The sequence below is a fragment of the Oncorhynchus nerka genome, linkage group LG1, assembly GCF_034236695.1.
Source record: "Oncorhynchus nerka isolate Pitt River linkage group LG1, Oner_Uvic_2.0, whole genome shotgun sequence".
Taxonomy (NCBI): domain Eukaryota; kingdom Metazoa; phylum Chordata; class Actinopteri; order Salmoniformes; family Salmonidae; genus Oncorhynchus; species Oncorhynchus nerka.
In genome coordinates this window covers 3,004,699-3,022,456 of record NC_088396.1, presented here as the reverse complement: position 1 = coordinate 3,022,456, position 17,758 = coordinate 3,004,699, and the positions used below count along the sequence as shown (strand labels likewise).

The 17,758-nt window shown below is 47.9% G+C and overlaps 1 protein-coding gene across 1 annotated transcript; it reads left to right on the top strand.

Annotated features, from left to right (window-relative positions):
- The first annotated feature begins 6,112 nt into the window (after positions 1-6,112).
- Positions 6,113-9,166, top strand: LOC135574235 (putative nuclease HARBI1). The gene is made up of 8 exons (XM_065025220.1): positions 6,113-7,148; positions 7,239-7,300; positions 7,383-7,839; positions 7,919-7,954; positions 8,051-8,605; positions 8,675-8,788; positions 8,885-8,996; positions 9,091-9,166. Exons 5-8 carry the CDS (start codon positions 8,537-8,539, stop codon positions 9,147-9,149), a joined length of 354 nt encoding a protein of 117 aa, XP_064881292.1. The 5' UTR covers positions 6,113-7,148; positions 7,239-7,300; positions 7,383-7,839; positions 7,919-7,954; positions 8,051-8,536; the 3' UTR covers positions 9,150-9,166.
- The last annotated feature ends 8,592 nt before the right edge of the window (positions 9,167-17,758 follow it).

Here is a 17,758-nt window from a genome sequence, read left to right as displayed (position 1 = left end):
CACTCGTTCATCCCGCGATGATTGTGTTTTCAGCCACCGGTGACTTGTGGGTGCTTTATATGCGCCATATTCAATTATGAGTGGATGTTTACTTATATGAAATATATAATTATTAATATACGCCTACAGTATTGTAATGACCTGACTAGATCATAAATGAACAATTGTCCAGACAGAGGCTTGAGTTTGCGAATTGACGGTTTATTGAACCAACTTTACACAGGCTACTGTTTGGGCCGTAGCACACGCCAAATAGATGACAGATAACCCACAATCCAACCGTGACCTTCTCTTGTGAAGCCCAGATGTAAGAGAGAGAGAACAAAGGCTGAACCTGGTCTTAACTTCCAATGCCCAACCCCCCCCCTCCACGCCACTCCGCCAACCACCAGGATGCCCGGCATCAGAACATTCCAGGCATTCCCGTGATTGGCAGATAGCAGGTTGATTGACATGTCGGACCCCGCGAACACCGGGTACTGGTCAGTACAACACAACCACCTCCTAGCCTAGCACATAACACACAGCTGTCTGTGCGGGTCGCTACACAGCCCCCCCACCACAAAGTCCCTCGTCCCCGAGGGAACAAACAAAGTCTCTGAAGCGACCCGGAGGTCTCCTTTGCCTGCGTGGCCGTGATGGTCGCAGAGTGCCCCTCTGGGAACCAGGGGATGAAGGCAGGGATATGGGGGACAAGGAAGCGGGAACGGGTAATACAGTCCGTGGTTCTGGGGAACCACGCGGTGACACAGGGGGAGACAGGGGGAGTGGGCTGTCTGGAGCCTTGTCTGCGGCACCTGAGGGTGGGTGCCTGGAGAATGTCATTGCCAGAGAGGGGAATTGTGGGGGTTCCTGGGGTTTGGGGAGAAGAGGCCCCTCTGTATGGGGCTAACCTGTCCCGGTGCAGTGCCACCTTTCTCCCCCTGGGAGGAAGCTGCACCCGGTACACAACCTCCCTACCCTCTCCAGGACACTGCAGGGTCCCACCCAGTGACTGTCCAACTTGGGGCATCTGCCTTTTTTCCTTAGGGGCTGTAGACCCAGACCAGCTCCCCAGCCACAAAGTGCCTTCCCGGGTGTGCACGTCATAGTTCCTTTTCTGCCTCACACCTGCATTCACCAGCTGCTCTCTGGCGAAGGTGTGGGCTGTCTCCAGGCGGTCCTGGAGTCTCCGGGCATACTCCGGCCCCGGAGGAACATGAGGGCTATCCAGGGGCCGACCAACGCCATCTCCGCAAGGGGTGCGGATCTCTCCCCAGCATGAGGAGGGCAGGCGTGCAGGAGGTGGAGTCTTGGACAGCGGAGCGGCATGCCATGAGGACCATAGGCAGGTGCTTGTCCCAGTCACGCTGGTGTTTGGAAGAGACGATGGCCAGCTGCTGTCCAAGCGTTTTGTTGAAGCGCTCCACAAGGCCATCACTTTGAGGATGGAGAGGAGTAGTGCGGGTCTTGTGCATACCCAGCCTCTCACACATGGTGGCGAACACACGGGACTCAAAGTTTCTGCCTTGGTCGCTGTGGATGGACTCTGCAGCTCCAAACCTGCTGAACATCCCCGCTGTCAGGGCGTCGACGATGGTCTCTGCCTCCTGGTCAGGCAGAGCATAGGCCTCGGGCCATTTTGTGAAATAGTCCATGGCCGTGAGCACCCAGCGGTTTCCACTGTCTGTGGTGGGGAACGGCCCAACTACATCCACTCCCACCCTCTCCATGGGAGCCCCCACTGGGAACTGTTGGAGCTGAGCATGAGAGCGGCCTGGGGGGCCCTTTCTCGCTGTGCAGTTGTCACAGCGGCGACAAAAGTCCTCCACATCCCTCTTGTGCTGCCCCCAGTAGAAGCCCTGACGGAGACGGCGCAGTGTTTTTGTGACCCCAAAGTGTCCAGTCCCCACCCCCCCATGAGTACTCTGGAGCACAGCCTCCCGCAATGCTTTTGGGACCACCACCTGCCACCTCTCCTCTCCCGTAGCTGACTCCTTCCATGCCCGCTGTAGCACGCCATCAGCCAGCCGCAGTCTCTCAAACTTCGACCACAACCCTTTGGTCGCGAGTGAGAGCGCTGTCACCTCTTCCCATGGTGGCCTCACCTGCGCCTCTACCCACTGTAGCACTGGCTGTAGGTCTGTGTCCCGTCCCTGCTGCTGCCGCCATTCAGCCACGTCGACAGTCTGCAGCTCACAGCAGACAGGCCCGCTCGCCCGACACACTGTGGCACAGACACCCTCCTCTGCCCGCAGCTCTCTCTCCCGTCCTCTCTCCGTTCACAGTGGCGGCAGCCGTCTGCAGTACAGGGCCGACGGGACATGGCGTCGGCGTTGGAGTGGCGTGCCCCTGCCCTGTGCACCACCGTGAAGTCATACGGCTGAAGCTCCTCCAACCAGCGTGCCACCTGCCCCTCTGGCTCTCTGAAAGACATGAGCCACTGGAGAGCAGAGTGGTCAGTCCTTACAGTAAAGGGCAGACCACCCAGGTAGTACTTGAAGTGTTTGACGGAAGCCACAACAGCCAAGAGCTCCCGCCGGGTGACACAGTAGCGGCGCTCATGTTTGTCAAATGTTTTGCTGAAGTACGCCACCACTCTCTCCCCTCTGGCCCCACCTGGGCCAGCACCCCACCCATGCCCACATTGCTCGCGTCTGTGTCCAGGATAAAGGGCAAGGTGAGGTCAGGGGGCGAGCACGGGGCCTCGATCAGTGCACGTTTGAGGGTGTTGAACGCCTCCTCACACTCCACTGTCCAAGTGAAAGCCTTGTCCTTCGGCAGCAGGCGGTTCAGTGGAGCAGCAACGCTTGAGAAGCCCCGTACAAACCTCCTGTAGTACGAGGCCAGGCCCAGGAAGCTCTTCAGCTGACGCTGGTCGGTGGGGGTGGGCCAGTCTCTGACAGCCCCTACCTTGTCCTCCATGGTGCTGATCCCCTCCTTCCCCACTCGGTGGCCCAAGAAGGACACCTCTCTCCTCATGAAGTGGCACTTCTCGGGTGGAGCTTCAGACCTGCGGCAGCCACCCTCTCCAGCACACGCCGTAGCGCCCCAGGGCTGACTGGAAGGAGCTGCCATGGGCCAGGATGTCATCGAGGTATACCAGACACTGCTTTCGGGGATGCCATCCAGCACCCTGTCCATCAAACGCTCAAAAGTAGCTGGAGCGTTGCACAGGCCAAAGCATAGGACCTTGAACTGCCAGTGTCCTCTGTTAGTGGAGAACGCAGTTTTGGCTCTGGCCTCTGGGGAGAGGGGCACCTGCCAGTAGCCACTGCGGAGGTCTAGTGAGGAGAACCAGGAGGACCCCTAACCAGGTCCAGCGACTCATCGATACGTGGTATGGGGTATGAGTCCTTCCTGGTTACCTCATTCAGCCGCCTGTAGTCCGCACAGAACCTCAGCTTGCCCCCTTCTTCGGAACCATGACGACTGGCGCCGCCCAGGGGCTGTCTGAGGGCTCAATGAAGTCTGCCCGCTGCATCTCCAACACAGCCTTGTCTGCCGCCTCCTGGCGTGCCAGCGGGATACGGCGGGGACGCATCTTGATGGGTCGAGCATCACCTGTGTCGATCTCATGCTGCACCAGAAGAGTCTGACCCACCTCTTCCTCACTCAACGCAAAGCTGTCTCTGAATTCAAACAGCAACTGCCACAACCGTTCCTGCTGCTCAGGGTCAAGACCAACACAGTTCCTCCCCATATCTCCCTCACTGCAGACAGTGTCCTCTCCTCTCCCATCTGGGGTAGCTGGGCTGGGGGTGCGGCCCGGGCTCACAGAGGGCTGTGTCATGGAGGTAGCTGGGGGAATGTAACACACCGCCGTAGGTGACAGGGGGACTGGGGAAAAGTCACACACAGCTGTGGGGAGGGGCGCAGCCATGAGTCTCTGCTGCTTTAACTGTTGGAGTAAAGGGTTTGTTGGGTTGAGTGAATGTGACATTAGGGGGGCCATGGTGACTTCCGTCCCTCCCTGGAAGCTCAGTGTGCCCCTATTTAGGTCTAACTGGCAGCCTGTGCTCCTAAGAAAGTCCAACCCCAGGATACAAGGGTCCTGCACAGCCGCCACCCACACAGGATGACGCACAGTCCTGCCCCCTACTGTCAGAGTCATTATTCCCTTCCCTTTCATGGGTGCCAGCTCACCTGTGACTGTGCGGAGCTGCACAGTTGTAGGCTCACACTGAGTCCAACCTGGCACAATATCTGGCCTCACCAGGGTTACTGTGGACCCAGTGTCCACCAGGGCGGAGCAGGGCACCCCTCCACAGTGACAGGGACATGACAAAAGTCCCCAACACAGGTCCGGCCCACCACAACAACAGGCTCCCTCCGCTTGCCCTCGTCTGCTTCTGGGGGAAGTGGAGCCTTGCTTCCCCATCTGTGCCGGTGGGCTCCTCCTGAAGATGATGGTGGTTGGGATAGAAAGCCAGGGGTCCGCACTACCCGGTCTATGCGGACCCCGAGCCGTTTCCTGAGCTCTGGGGGACATGGGGCAATCTCGGCGCAGATGGCCTGGCTGGCCACAACCCCAGCAGACCCTGGGACCAGGGCTTGTGTTTCGTGCCGCCTGTAGCGACACAGCCCGAATGAGTTCTGTCATTTCGGCCACCCAAGCAGGCTTTTCCGGCTCCGGGCTGCTCTGCCCCCAGCTCGCACAGAGGGTGTGTCTCCCTGCACCCTCACCAAAGCCCCAGCTGAAGCCCCAGCCCACACCAGCTCCCTCTCCAAAGCCATCTCCAAGGCTGTCTGCAATGACTCAGGATGAGCCAGCTGGGTCTGTATGCGCAGCTCCGTAGGGGAGAGCGCCTGTATGAACTGGTCCCGTGCTAGCTCGCTCTGCACGGAGGGGGCATGTGAGCATATGCCCGCCGAGAGAGGCTCTCAATGTCATTAGCTAGCACCCGTAGAGGCTCTCCAGGCTGCCTGCGTCTATTCCTCAGTTCGGAGCGCAGTAGCCCGGGCTGTACACACTGTCCATAGCGCCTCCTCAGTGCTCCCACTAGAGCACCATAATCATGCCTGTCCTCGGGGCTAATCAATATCAAACAGGACAGAGCTTCATCCGTGAGGCATAAAGCCAACTGCAGTGCCCTTTCTTCACCCGACCACCCCCTAAAATGAGCTAACAGTTCAAACTGAGCATGAAAAGCTTCCCAATCCGCCTTACCGGAATACTTCGGGGTCTTAACAGATACGGACGCAGCCGGGAACTGGGCGCCGCCATGTTTGTTTACATCCTGAGCCCCAGATTCCTCGTCACGCCACGTCGACGTCGCCACTTCGGTCCGCCCACCAGAATCCGCGCGAAATACACTCGACGAAGCACTCATCCCACTTCTGACACCAATGTAATGACCTGACTAGATCATAAATGAACAATTGTCCAGACAGAGGCTTGAGTTTGCGAATTGACGGTTTATTGAACCAACTTTACACAGGCTACTGTTTGGGCCGTAGCACACGCCAAATAGATGACAGATAACCCACAATCCAACCGTGACCTTCTCTTGTGAAGCCCAGATATAAGAGAGAGAGAGAACAAAGGCTGAACCTGGTCTTAACTTCCAATGCCCAACCCCCCCTCCACGCCAACCACCAGGATGCCCGGCATCAGAACATTCCAGGCATTCCCGTGATTGGCAGATAGCAGGTTGATTGACATGTCGGACCCCGCGAACACCGGGTACTGGTCAGTACAACACAACCACCTCCTAGCCTAGCACATAACACACAGCTGTCTGTGCGGGTCGCTACAGTATGATAGCTATCAAAATAATTAGCTAACTTACGTTAGCTTGCCAAGCTGGAACTTCTGAAGAAGGGAAATGTTTTATTTCTACATTTACCAAAATATAACAAAAAATAAACAAACAAAAATATTTTTTTTATGTAGTAGGAAAATGTCTAACTTATTTGCATTCGTTTTTACTTACGTGAACTTCTCCATTGATGTTGTTTTATGGGGAGTTTCAGGACCGGAGTGAACATAATTGTACATTCTTAAAGCCAACTATAAACGAGGGCTGAGGGGCTTAGGTTGCAAACTTCCCTTGCTTGGCTAATCATTTGGACCACCCACCCAGATGGCGACGGGGATTCCCCAAGAGCATCATTGTTTTATTTATTACAACTGCGACCTGGGGCCTGTTGCACAAAAGTAGAATTAAGACATCCGGGATAAATGACTCAGCTGAGCTCAATGAAGCCAAAACATGTGCGTCCAGGCTTAATTGGTTGCACAAAGACCAAGCCAGGATGAGCAGACACGGATTCATTAAGCCAGGTGAAACCAATCCTGGATAGGTGCGCGCTCACGGCTCACTCAAATAGACCCCGCCACAGATCACAGATTAACTGATTTACCATGGCAACTAGAGCCGCGTACTTTTCCCCGTCGGAAGCACAAATCCTCATGGAGGCATACGAGGAGGTAAAAGATATAATTAAGAAGAAAGGCAACACCGCCACAGTGATAAAGCAAAGAGAAAAAGCGTGGCAAAGTATTGCAGACCGCCTGAATGCGTAAGTAGTGCACAATTACACACTCACCGCTCCGCTGAAACATCACAATTACAATTCAAATATTTAATTCACATCTCCAAAAATGCAGTTGTACTGTAATTATGAAACGGTTACATTTTTAATTGAAATGCACTGCAGATATGAGTGAAATTGTGTAAAGTAACTCCATCACACTGTTTAAAGCTATGATACATTCTTTGATATTTTTACTGAAAACAAGACAAAAATACCAAGTAATTTTTTGCAGTGTGACTCCATTAAATGTGTGTGTGTGTGTGTGTGTGTGTGTGTGTGTGTGTGTGTGTGTGTAGATTAAACATGAACGGGCCAAAACGGACATGGCAGCAGGTCAAAATCAAATACAAGAACATTCTGCAGAATGGTATGGTCCCTGACTAATATTTAACAAAGCACAAGCATATATTGTACCCAGAAGGTGCCTGCTCACACATTGTCTGTACTGTTTTAGCAGTGAAAAGAATACCCACAGACAAGGCACGGGTGGTGGGTCACCAAAGGCTGACCTTACCCCAGCAGAGGACATGGCCTTGGAGCTAAATAAAGGCAGGCCCGTCTTAGAGGGGATCCCTGGGGGAAAGAGACGAGCATAGGTTCCTCCCAAGATGCCACCCGCTTCATTCAAGGTATGTCCTTCCATCTCTACATGGGATACAACCACATTCATATTGAATCAATTTGGACTGTCTGACTTTGGTTTACCTATTGCCTTGCAGTGCCTGGCAGCACTGTGTTCCTGTTAGAGCCACCAGCACAAGCACCAGACGATGCTGATCCAGTGAGTACTCCATCAAAGGCATACTGTAGGCCTGGCATGTCTTGTCTACTAGCTTCAATATGAATCCGATTAAATGTGATAGGGTGAAGGCCCCAGTGCAGTAGCAACAGCACATGATGGAGACGATGATGAGGAGGAGACCATCTCTCTGGATTCCAGAAGGCATGAGGTATCATGTTAAGACTGTGAAAGTACTATTTACTCTACAATGGTGAGGAGTCCTCATCAAAATCAAAAATCTAATTTCTTTTACAGGACCCAGATGCTATACAGTGGGAAAACCAGCCTGGCAACATAGTGCGTATTAATAAAAGGACACCACATCCTGCCAAATTCCAGCTGCGCTAATTGTATTGTGTTCACAGAGCTCACAAGCTATCAGAAAGTTGTATGGCAACCACCTCCGGCGCCAAATAGAACTGGCAGACATAGACATTCAGTACAAGAAGAAAAAGATGGAAAATCTTGCACTGGAGTCCGAAATAAAAAAGAGGACAATTAGGAAACTGGACCTTGAAATAAAAAAACTTGAGAGGGAGGTGAGATATGCCTTCAATGTACACTGTATGCTAACTGTAACACAAATGTATTAATCATTATTTTTCTTTCCTCCCCCAGCTCCAAGAAGATGACACAGCTCAAAATAAAAATTAGGTATATTCTCGTAAAGTCAAGTGAGCCATGACATATGAGCTCTTATTGTGAGCACACAGGACGGTGGCATCTTTCTAAGTTTTTTTATTTTCCCAGCAATCCGTACAACCAAGTCATCGTTATAAGGCATCGCCCTCTTTGCCCCACCCCCCCAGCACCAGGTGTGGCCACTAGCCTATATGAAGGCCCAAAATTGTGTGTTCCTTTCTGCTCTGACAATGGCATGCCCATTCGTGCGAGATGTGGTGGATGAAGAAGCACTTGTGCTGAGGAGAGCCTTCAGGCGAGAAAGGGTCTTCAGGGACCGGTTGGACCCACTGGCCTTCCCTGATGACCATCTATATGAAAGATACAGGTTTTCTGCAGATGGCATCAGGTATCTATGCAGACTACTGGGTCCCAGGATTAAGCACCGCACTGCACGGAGCCATGCACTGAGTGTGGAGCAAATGGTTTGTGTGGCCTTGCGCTTTTTTGCTAGTGGAGCCTTCCTGTACTCAGTGGGGGATGCAGAACAGCTGAACAAGGCCACAATTTGCCGCACAATAAGGAGTGTGTGTCTGGCTATCAAAGCATTAGCAGATGTCTTCATCTCCTTCCCTGGCCACAGAAGACTCTGTGACATCAAAGAGGAGTTCTATAGGATTGCAGGTAAGAGGATCTACAAATTACAGGACAACTGTTAACACATAGTAGGATACTCATTACTTTGTGTGACAGGTTTCCCCAATGTCATTGGTGCAGTGGACTGCACACACAAGGATAAAAGCCCCCTCAGGTGCCCATGAGGCCGATTTTGTGAATAGGAAATCCTTTCACAGCATTAATGTTCAGGTGAACATAACTTTTTGATATTGTCCATTGACGAACACTCTGCATTGCCAGTGATGTGCATTGATTGGTGTAATATTCCTCATCTTATGATTTCAGATGGTCTGCAATGCTGACTGTGTGATCAGCAATGTTGTGGCAAAATGGCCTGGCTCAGTCCATGACTCCAGAATCTTTCGGGCCTCTGAAATCTATCAGTGCCTATCACAAGGTAAGCCACACAACCCCTATTTATAACCATCATGGCTGTGTCAAGAATATCACTGTGTTTATGAGGTAGTAATGATGAGATTTTGTGTTGACAGGTGAATTCTCTGGTGTGTTGCTGGGAGACAGGGGGTATGGCTGCCAGCCTTTCTCCTGACACCTTTCACAGACCCCAGGAAGCACAGCAGGCCTACAACCATGCCCATGCCAGGACCAGGGCCAGAGTTGAAATGACCTTTGGCCTCCTGAAGGCACGCTTTCACTGCCTTCACAAATTAAGGGTCAGCCCTGTTAGGGCATGTGATATTACTGTGGCTTGTGCTGTCCTCCACAATGTGGCCTGCCTGAGGAAGGAGAGGGCCCCAGAGTGCCACCAGCCATGGACTGGGACAATCCGGCAATCTTCCCTGATGACGACAGTGGTCGGCTGCTGAGGGACCAATATGTGTTGAATTATTTTAGTTAGTATGTGTGCTTTCAATTTTGGTTAAATATGTCCTGCGGTGGCAGAGGAATTTGGGTTTTTTTGGGTTCGTTTTTGACGAATTTGGCCTCTTATGATGTTTGTGCGGTATACTGTGTGTAATACAAGGCTGCAGGGAGGCTACTGCATCCATTCATTTGTCTGTTCAGTTGATGTGTATGGATTTGTCCTGCATTTATTTTAGTGTGCAGACATGCAGGGTGTGTTATATACAGACCTTTGAATGTGTATGTATCATTTTGTATAATATGCTTGGATTCTGTGCTTTCCATCTTGTAGAGTCACTGTGACTTCAGTTTCGAAAGGAGCTGATGGTTTACCTGCTTTGTTTTGTCCTTATTCAATAAAGGAACATAATGTTACACATTGTGTTTTTATATTCATATGGAATGTGTATTTGTTTATATGACAGAGTACTAGGGCCACACTGAAGAAAAAGGATAAAGTCATACATTTATGAGGCTGGTTCTTTGTGCAGAAAAGCTACATATTGTTTTGATACTTATGACAATGTGATACTTACTATTCTGGCACATCAGCATGTCTTTGTTTATGAAACCATACTGAAGTACAATTTCACGAAATGCCCCACATCTGTCATTTTAACAACTGTCCTCCTTTAAAACAACTGGTTACAATATTATGACTTGTGTTTTTTTCCCCTCTGTGGCCCTAATATTCTATCATTTTATATATAGCCTTATAGTCTATGGGAAACTGTAAATTATCTAATGATAGCAACATCATCTAAAAATCATTTTTTATCCAAAATCATTGAAATTAATGATCACAAACGTTTAAATAATAACAGTGGGTCTAGTTATATGTGATAACAATGTATAGTGAGCAGTGAAATAACTATTGGTTTCCATTTGTGGTGACTGCTGACTGACATTAGGGATGAGATTAAATAGATCCTGGAATTTAGCCTGGTCTGGAGCAGGCTAGCTCCACAGAATAAATCTCCATGGTAATTTATACCATAACATATCCTCCTGCCCCCTATCCATCTTTAGTGCAACCGGATTACGGATCAATTGAGCCAGGATCACCAAGATATCCTGGCTTAATCCCTTATCCTAGTTTTGTGCAACAGGCCCCTGGCCAAGATAAAGTAAAGCAGTTCACAAAAACAATAACGCAGACTTACACATGGGTTAAACAAAAGTAGAGTCATTAACACAATATAAAAAAATATATACAGTGTGCACAAATGTAGTAAGATTAAGGAGGTAAGGCTATAAAATAGGCCATAGTGGCGAAATAATTACAATGTAGCATTAACACTGGAGTGATAGATATGCAGATGATGTGCGAATCGGGGGATACTGGGGTGCAAAAGAGCAAAAATAACATGGGGATTAGGTAGTTGGGGGGGCTATTTACAGATGGGCAGTGTACAGGTGCAGTGATCGGTAAACTGCTCTGACAGCTGATGCTTAAAGCTAGTGAGGGACAGTGGGGCAAAAAAGTATTTAGTCGCACCATAATTTGCAAATAAATTAATAAAAAATCCTACAAATGTGATTTTCTGGATTTTTTTCCTAATTTTGTCTGTCATAGTTGAAGTGTACCTATGATGAAAATTACAGGCCTCTCTCATCTTTTTAAGTGGGAGAACTTGCACAATTGGTGGCTGACTAAATACTTTTTTGCCCCACTAGTTCTCCAGCTTCAGTGATTTTTGCAATTTGTTCCAGTCATTGGCAACAGAGAACTGGAAGGAAAGGTGGCCAAAGGAGTTGTTGGCTTTGGGGGTGACCAGTGAAATATACCTGCTGGAGCGCGCGCTACGGGTAGGTGTTGCTATGGTGACCAGTGAGCTGAGATAAGGCGGGGCTTTATAGATGACCTGAAGCCAGTGGGTTTGGCGACGAATATGAAGCGAGGGCCATCCATGAGAGCATACAGGTCACAATGGTGGGTAGTATATGGGGCTTTGGTGACAAAACGGATGGCACTGTGATAGACTACATCCAATTTGCTGAGTAGAGTGTTGGAGGCTATTTTGTAAATGACATCACCGAAGTCAAGGATCAGTAGGATAGTCAGTTTTATGAGTGTATATTTAGCAGCATGAGTGAAGGAGACTGTTGCGAAATAGGAAGCCGATTCTAGATTTAATTTAGGATTGGAGATGCTTAATGTGAGTCTGGAAGGAGAGTTTACAGTCTAACCAGACACCTAGGTATTTGTAGTTGTCCACATATTCAAAGTCAGAACCGTCCAGAGTAGTGATGCTAGTCGGGCGGGCAGGTGCGGGCAGCAATCGGTTGAAGAGCATGCATTTAGTTTTACTAGCATTTAAGTGCAGTTGGAGGCCACGGAAGGAGTGTTGTATGGCATTGAAGCTCGTTCTGAGGTTAATTAACACAGTGTCCAAAGAAGGGCCAGAAGTATACAGAAGCGTGTCGTCTGCGTAGAGGTGGATCAGAGAATCACCAGCAGCAAGAGCGACATCATTGATATATACAGAGAAAAGAGTCAGCCTGAGAATTGAACCCTGTGGAACCCCCATAGAGGTCCGGACAACAGGCCCTCCGATTTGATACACTGAACTGAGAAGTAGTTGGTGAACCAGGCGAGGCATTCATTAGAGAAACCAAGGCTATTGAGTCTGCCGATAAGAATGCTGTGATTGACAGAGTCGAAAGCCTTGGTCAGGTCGATGAAGATGGCTGCACAGTACTATATTTTATTGATAGCGCTTATGATATCGTTTAGGACCTTGAGCGTGGCTGAGGTACAACCCATGACCAGATCGGAAACCAGATTGCATAGGGGAGAATGAAAGGTGGGATTCAAAATGGTTGGTGTTCTGTTTACTTGGCTTTTGAAGACTTTAGAAAGGCAGGGCAGGATAGATATGGGTCTGTAACAGTTTGGGTCTAAAGTATCTCCCCCTTTGCAGAGGGGGATGAGGGGGATGACCGCGGCAGCTTTCCAATCTTTAGGAATCTCAGACGATTTGAAAGAGGTTGAGAAGGCTAGTAATACGGGTTGCAACAATTGCTGCGGATAATTTTAGAGGGTCCAGATTGTCTAGCCCAATTGATTTGAAGGGGTTCAGATTTTGCAGCTCTTTCAGAACATCAGCTATCTGGATTTGTGTGAAGGAGAAGCAGGGGGGGCTTGGGCAAGTTGCTGCGGTGGGTGCAGAGCTGTGGGGTAGGGGTAGCCAGGTGAAAAGCATGGCCAGCCGTAGAAAAGTGCTTATTGAAATTCTCAATTATCGGTGGTGACAGTGTTTTCTAGCCTCAGTGCAGTGGGTAGCTGGGAGGAGGTGCTCTTTTTCTCCATGGACTTTACAGTGTCCCAAAACGTTTTGCAATTTGTGCTACACGATGCAAATTTCTGTTTGAAAAAGCTAGCCTTTGCTTTCCTAACTGACTGTGTATAATGGTTCCTAACTTCCCTGAAAAGTTGCATATTGCGGGGGCTTTTTCGATGCTAATGCAGTACGCCACATGATGTTTTTGTGCTGATCAATGGCAGTCAAGTCTGGAGTGAACCAAGGGCTATATCTGTTCTTAGTTCTACATTTTTTGAATGGGGCATGCTTATTTAACATGGTGAGGAAAGCGAGGGTAAGTGGACCAGGGTGTGTCTTTTAAGTGTTTGGACCTCAACCTGAATCTCTGCTATTCACTCTCTATCATCCGACAGCGAACAAGGGTACGCATTACTTGGTTCCTACTTTATAAAAGCTCTGACACATAACATTCAAAAGTATGAGCTAATGCCATTTAATTCATACTTTACTTAACAATGTACTTGTAGATTCTTATGACTGACGGTAAGTATAGATGACTAGTGAAGCTTGACTTTAAATACAAACTTGTCAACTTCATTTCTCCCCCGCACCTGCTGTCTCGACGTCAGAACGCTCAGCTATGAAAAAACAACTGACATTTACTCCTGAGGGGCCGACCTTTTTCACCCTCTATAACCCTCTTTAACCCTAGCCTGCCTTCCCACCTTTGGGCTCCCGAGTGGCACAGCGGTCTAAGGCACTGCATCTCAGTGCTAGAGGTGTCACTACAGACCCTGGTTCAACTACTGTTGAGCAAATTAGACTCATTGGAGCAGTCTGTCATAGCTGGTGTAATTCTCCTGTCTTATCTGGTGTCCTGTGTGATCTTAGGTATGCTCCCTCTAATTCTCCCATCTCGCTCCCCTCCAGGAGGACCTGAGCCCTAGGACCATGCTTCGGGACTACCTGCCCTGACGAGTCCTGTCTGTCCACGTCCCCAGTCCACACGGTTGTGCTGCTGATCCAGCTTCTACTTTTCTGCCCTGACCAGTTCACCAGTCATGCTACCTTGTTTCGACTCTCTCTCTCTCCCCCGCACCTGCTGTCTTGACGTCGGAACACTCGGCTATGAAAAGACATCTGACATTTACTCCTGAGGTGCTGACCTTTTTCACCCTCTATAACCCTAGCTTGCCTCTGGGGTTTTAGGCTTGGTTTCTGTATAAGCACTTTGTGACATCTATTCATGTAAAAGGGCTTTATAAACACATTTGATTACATCAAAAATAAGTTTTATAAATAAATACATGTGATTGATTGACTTACACTTACTGCAGTATTTGACATAAGCTTTGAAAAAGCACCCACGATTTCCAGGCGCGGCACCGGTTTGATGGGCGGGGGTCCCTGGGCAAGAAAAGGTTGAAGACCCCTGCCTCCCCATCAAGACCGGAACTACTTTCAGACTGCATGACAACCCTGTATTACTATGTGCTTGTCACTGGTAGTATACATGCACAATACTATATACTATACTGAACAAAAATATAAATGCAACGTGTAAACTGTTGGTCCCATGTTTCAGAAATAGAAAGATCCCAGAAATGTTCCATACACACAGAAAAGCTTATTTCTCAAAATTGTTGTGCACAAATAGGTTTACATTGCAGTTAGTGCAAATTTCTCCTTTGCCAAGATAATCCATCCACCTGACAGGTGTGGCATATAAAGAATGTGATTAAACAGCACTATCATTATACAGCTGCAACTTGTGCTGGGGACAATAAAAGGCCACTCTAAAGTGTGCAGTTTTGTCACACAACACAATGCCACAGATGCCTCAAGTTTTGAGGGAGCGTGCAATTTGAATGCTGACTTCAGGAATGTTCACCAGAGCTGTTGCCAGGTAATTGAATGCTAATTTGAATGTGAATTTGGCAGTATGTCCAACCGTCCTCACAACCGCAGACCACGTGTAACCATGCCAGCCCGAGTCCTCCACATCCGGCTTCTTCACCTGCGGGATCATCTGAGACCAGCCACCTGGACAGCTGATTAAACGGAGGAGTATGTCTGTCTGTAATAAAACTATTTGGTGGGTAAAACCTCATTCTGATTGGCTGGGCCTGGCTCCTCAATGGATGGGCCAGGCTCCCAAGTGGGTGGGCCTATGTCCTCCCAGGCCGACCCATGGTTGCGCCCCTGCCCAGTCATGTGAAATCCATAGATTAGGGCCTAATGAATTTATTTAAATGTACTGATTTCCTTATATGAACTCAGTAAAATCGTCATAATTGTTTCATGTTGCTTTTATATTTTTATGCGGATCCTCTTGAGTGACCCAGCGGTCTAAGGCACTGCATCGCAGTGCTAGAGGCGTCACTACAGCCCACTGTTCGATCACAACCGCCTAATATGCTGGAGGAAACAGATACAAAAGTATCTATATCCACAGTAAAACGAGTCCTATATCGACATAACCTGAAAGGCCCCTCAGCAAAGAAGAAGCCACTGCTCCAAAGCCGCCATAAAAAGGCCAGACTACGGTTTGCAAGTGCACATGGGGACAAAGATCGTATTTTTGGAAGAAATGTCTTCTGGTCTGATGAAACAAAAACAGAACTGTTTGGCCATAATGACCATAATGACCATCGTTATGTTTGGAGGAAAAAGTGGGAAAAAGTGGGAGGCATGCAAGCCAAAGAACACCATCCCAACCGTGAAGCACGGGGGTGGCAGCATCATGTTGTGAGGGTGCTTTGCTGCAGGAGGGACTGGTGCACTTCACAAAATAGATGGCATCATGACAAAGGAAAAGTATGTGGATATACTGAAGAAACATCAAGACATCAGTTAAAGCTTGGTCGCAAATGGTTCTTCCAAATGGACAATGACCTCAAGCATACTTACAAAGTTGTGGAGAAAATACAACAAAGTCAAGGTATTGGAGTGGCCATCACAAAGCCCTAACCCCAAAGTAGCAAGGCACAGACTCAGATACATTTAGATTTCTGGGAACAGTCTCATATCTTTGGTGCCATACACCTTCATCAACAAGCTGGCAAACTAGCCATCATATGGCCATTCAGAAAAGCTTGTGCTAGGCTGCTGGGCGGAGCAAATTTGCTCAGCTGATCAAGCATGGTTTGCAGTAGTAGCCATAGCTACAGAGTGGAGTGATTTTCAGAATTATTTATCTATTGTGTGTGTCATTGAAGCAAGGATTACATGGCCAAATAACAAAACTACTGAGAGTCTTATTTGTTTCATGTAGATGTGTTTATAAGGGTACAAACACAATAAATTGGCGACAGGATTGAACCTGCATTTTACCGATGTGCCACCCGATGCATGCAACGTCAGAATGCACTGTCTATTATAGGGAGAGGGATGCGTGTGTCAAGTGAAAAAGCACAGAATGACTTTGCATGAAAGTTAGCTAATGAATGTGAAAACCTTTACCTGAATAAACATTTCGGGATATATTGGAACATTTGATAGCAGCTGTATTGACGATTGGACAACCTATACTGAACAAAAATATAAACGCAACATGTCAAGTTTTGTTCGCATGTATCATGAGCTGAAATAAAATATCCTAGAAATGTTCCATACGCACAAAAGCTTATTTCTCTTACATTTGTGCAGAAATGTGTTTACATCCCTGTTAGTGAGCATTGTATCCTTTGTCAAGATAAGAGATATGCTTACTTAAGTCATTCAAGTTCAACATAGCTAGCCAGCTAGCAAGCGATTCCCATTTCTTGCTAGCTAACCAAATGACACCAGCATCTCTAGCTGTAGCCACTGAAAAAAAGATGGGGAAAAGCTGGTCATTCACACACTCCTCCAATGACATGACATCCTCCCAGCAGCTAGCTAGCTAATGTTAGGCTCCATGGTTTTAGCTTGCTAAATAAATAGCTAGCTACATAAATACGCAAGCCCAGGGGTGTCAATCTCAATCAGCGCACGGACCATATTGAAAAAACACATTGAATTCGCAGGCCAGACATAGCCTATTTATATATACAACAAAAAAAAAAAAACATGTAACTGCGACCCAAACTAGCAATTGTTTTATTTGAAAAAATATGTCCCTTTAATGTCCACTTATGTACATAGGATACTGTATATAGCATTTTCCCTTTCTAGTTTGATTGTATTGACATTCCCAGCTTTAGAGTCATCCATTTTTGTTCAAAATATTGAGTCATTGAAACTGAAAATGCATCCCGAACGGTTGTGGCAGTAAACAAGTACCAGGCCAGCTGTGATTTACAATCTGATAGCAATATATTTTGACTAGCAAAAAATGTATTGGTGAATTATATGAACTGCATCCATCTATTCTGCCAACAATGCCCAACTCTACATCATGGAATTTTGAGTCAAATAGTTGGTTTTGAAGCATAAAATGGGGATTCAATATTTTTGACTGATATTATTGTCTTTCATTTATGCAAAGTAGTTAAAACACTGTCAGTTCCACTTTTATAGGATGATCCCTTATAGGATACTTCAAAGTTACTCAATCTCTCTGTTCTGTGGTGTCCTTCCATCTATCCTCGCGGTCAGGGGATGTACAACCTGCTGGCCCAGGTGACGGGGAGGAAGAATGTGATGCTCTACAGCCCCCAGGATACATTGCACCTCAACCTGACGGGTAAGACCCCTGGAGGGAGATTGTATCTCCTTGCGTCAGGAAAATGGTATAATACTTCCACAGTAACGAAAGCAAATGTTCTACATGTACATACCCATCTATTTACTTTCACATCTAACTTAGTATCAGGTGACAAATCTGAGGGTCTGGCCATAGACTGTTCAGACCTGGGGTGGTTCCCAGAGTTTGTGAAGGCTTGGTGGTACTCGTGTACTAGAACCTGGTTTTTCCAATCGCTGGTATGGGCAGGCTGGATGATGAAATTAAGGGCTCTATTCAAATCTGTAAATCTGAAGAGTTACAGACTCTGCACTAGAAATGTAAAGGTCCTTTCCGATTGAGCTGACATATGCAGTGTTTACC

Coding starts and splice junctions, on each gene's coding strand:
- LOC135574235 (XM_065025220.1), top strand. CDS start 8,537: ATGTCTTCATCTCCTTCCCTGGCCACAGAAGACTCTGTGACATCAAAG. Junction 8,789..8,884: donor TTCACAGCATTAATGTTCAG/GTGAACATAACT, acceptor TTATGATTTCAG/ATGGTCTGCAATGCTGACTG. Junction 8,997..9,090: donor CTATCAGTGCCTATCACAAG/GTAAGCCACACA, acceptor TTGTGTTGACAG/GTGAATTCTCTGGTGTGTTG.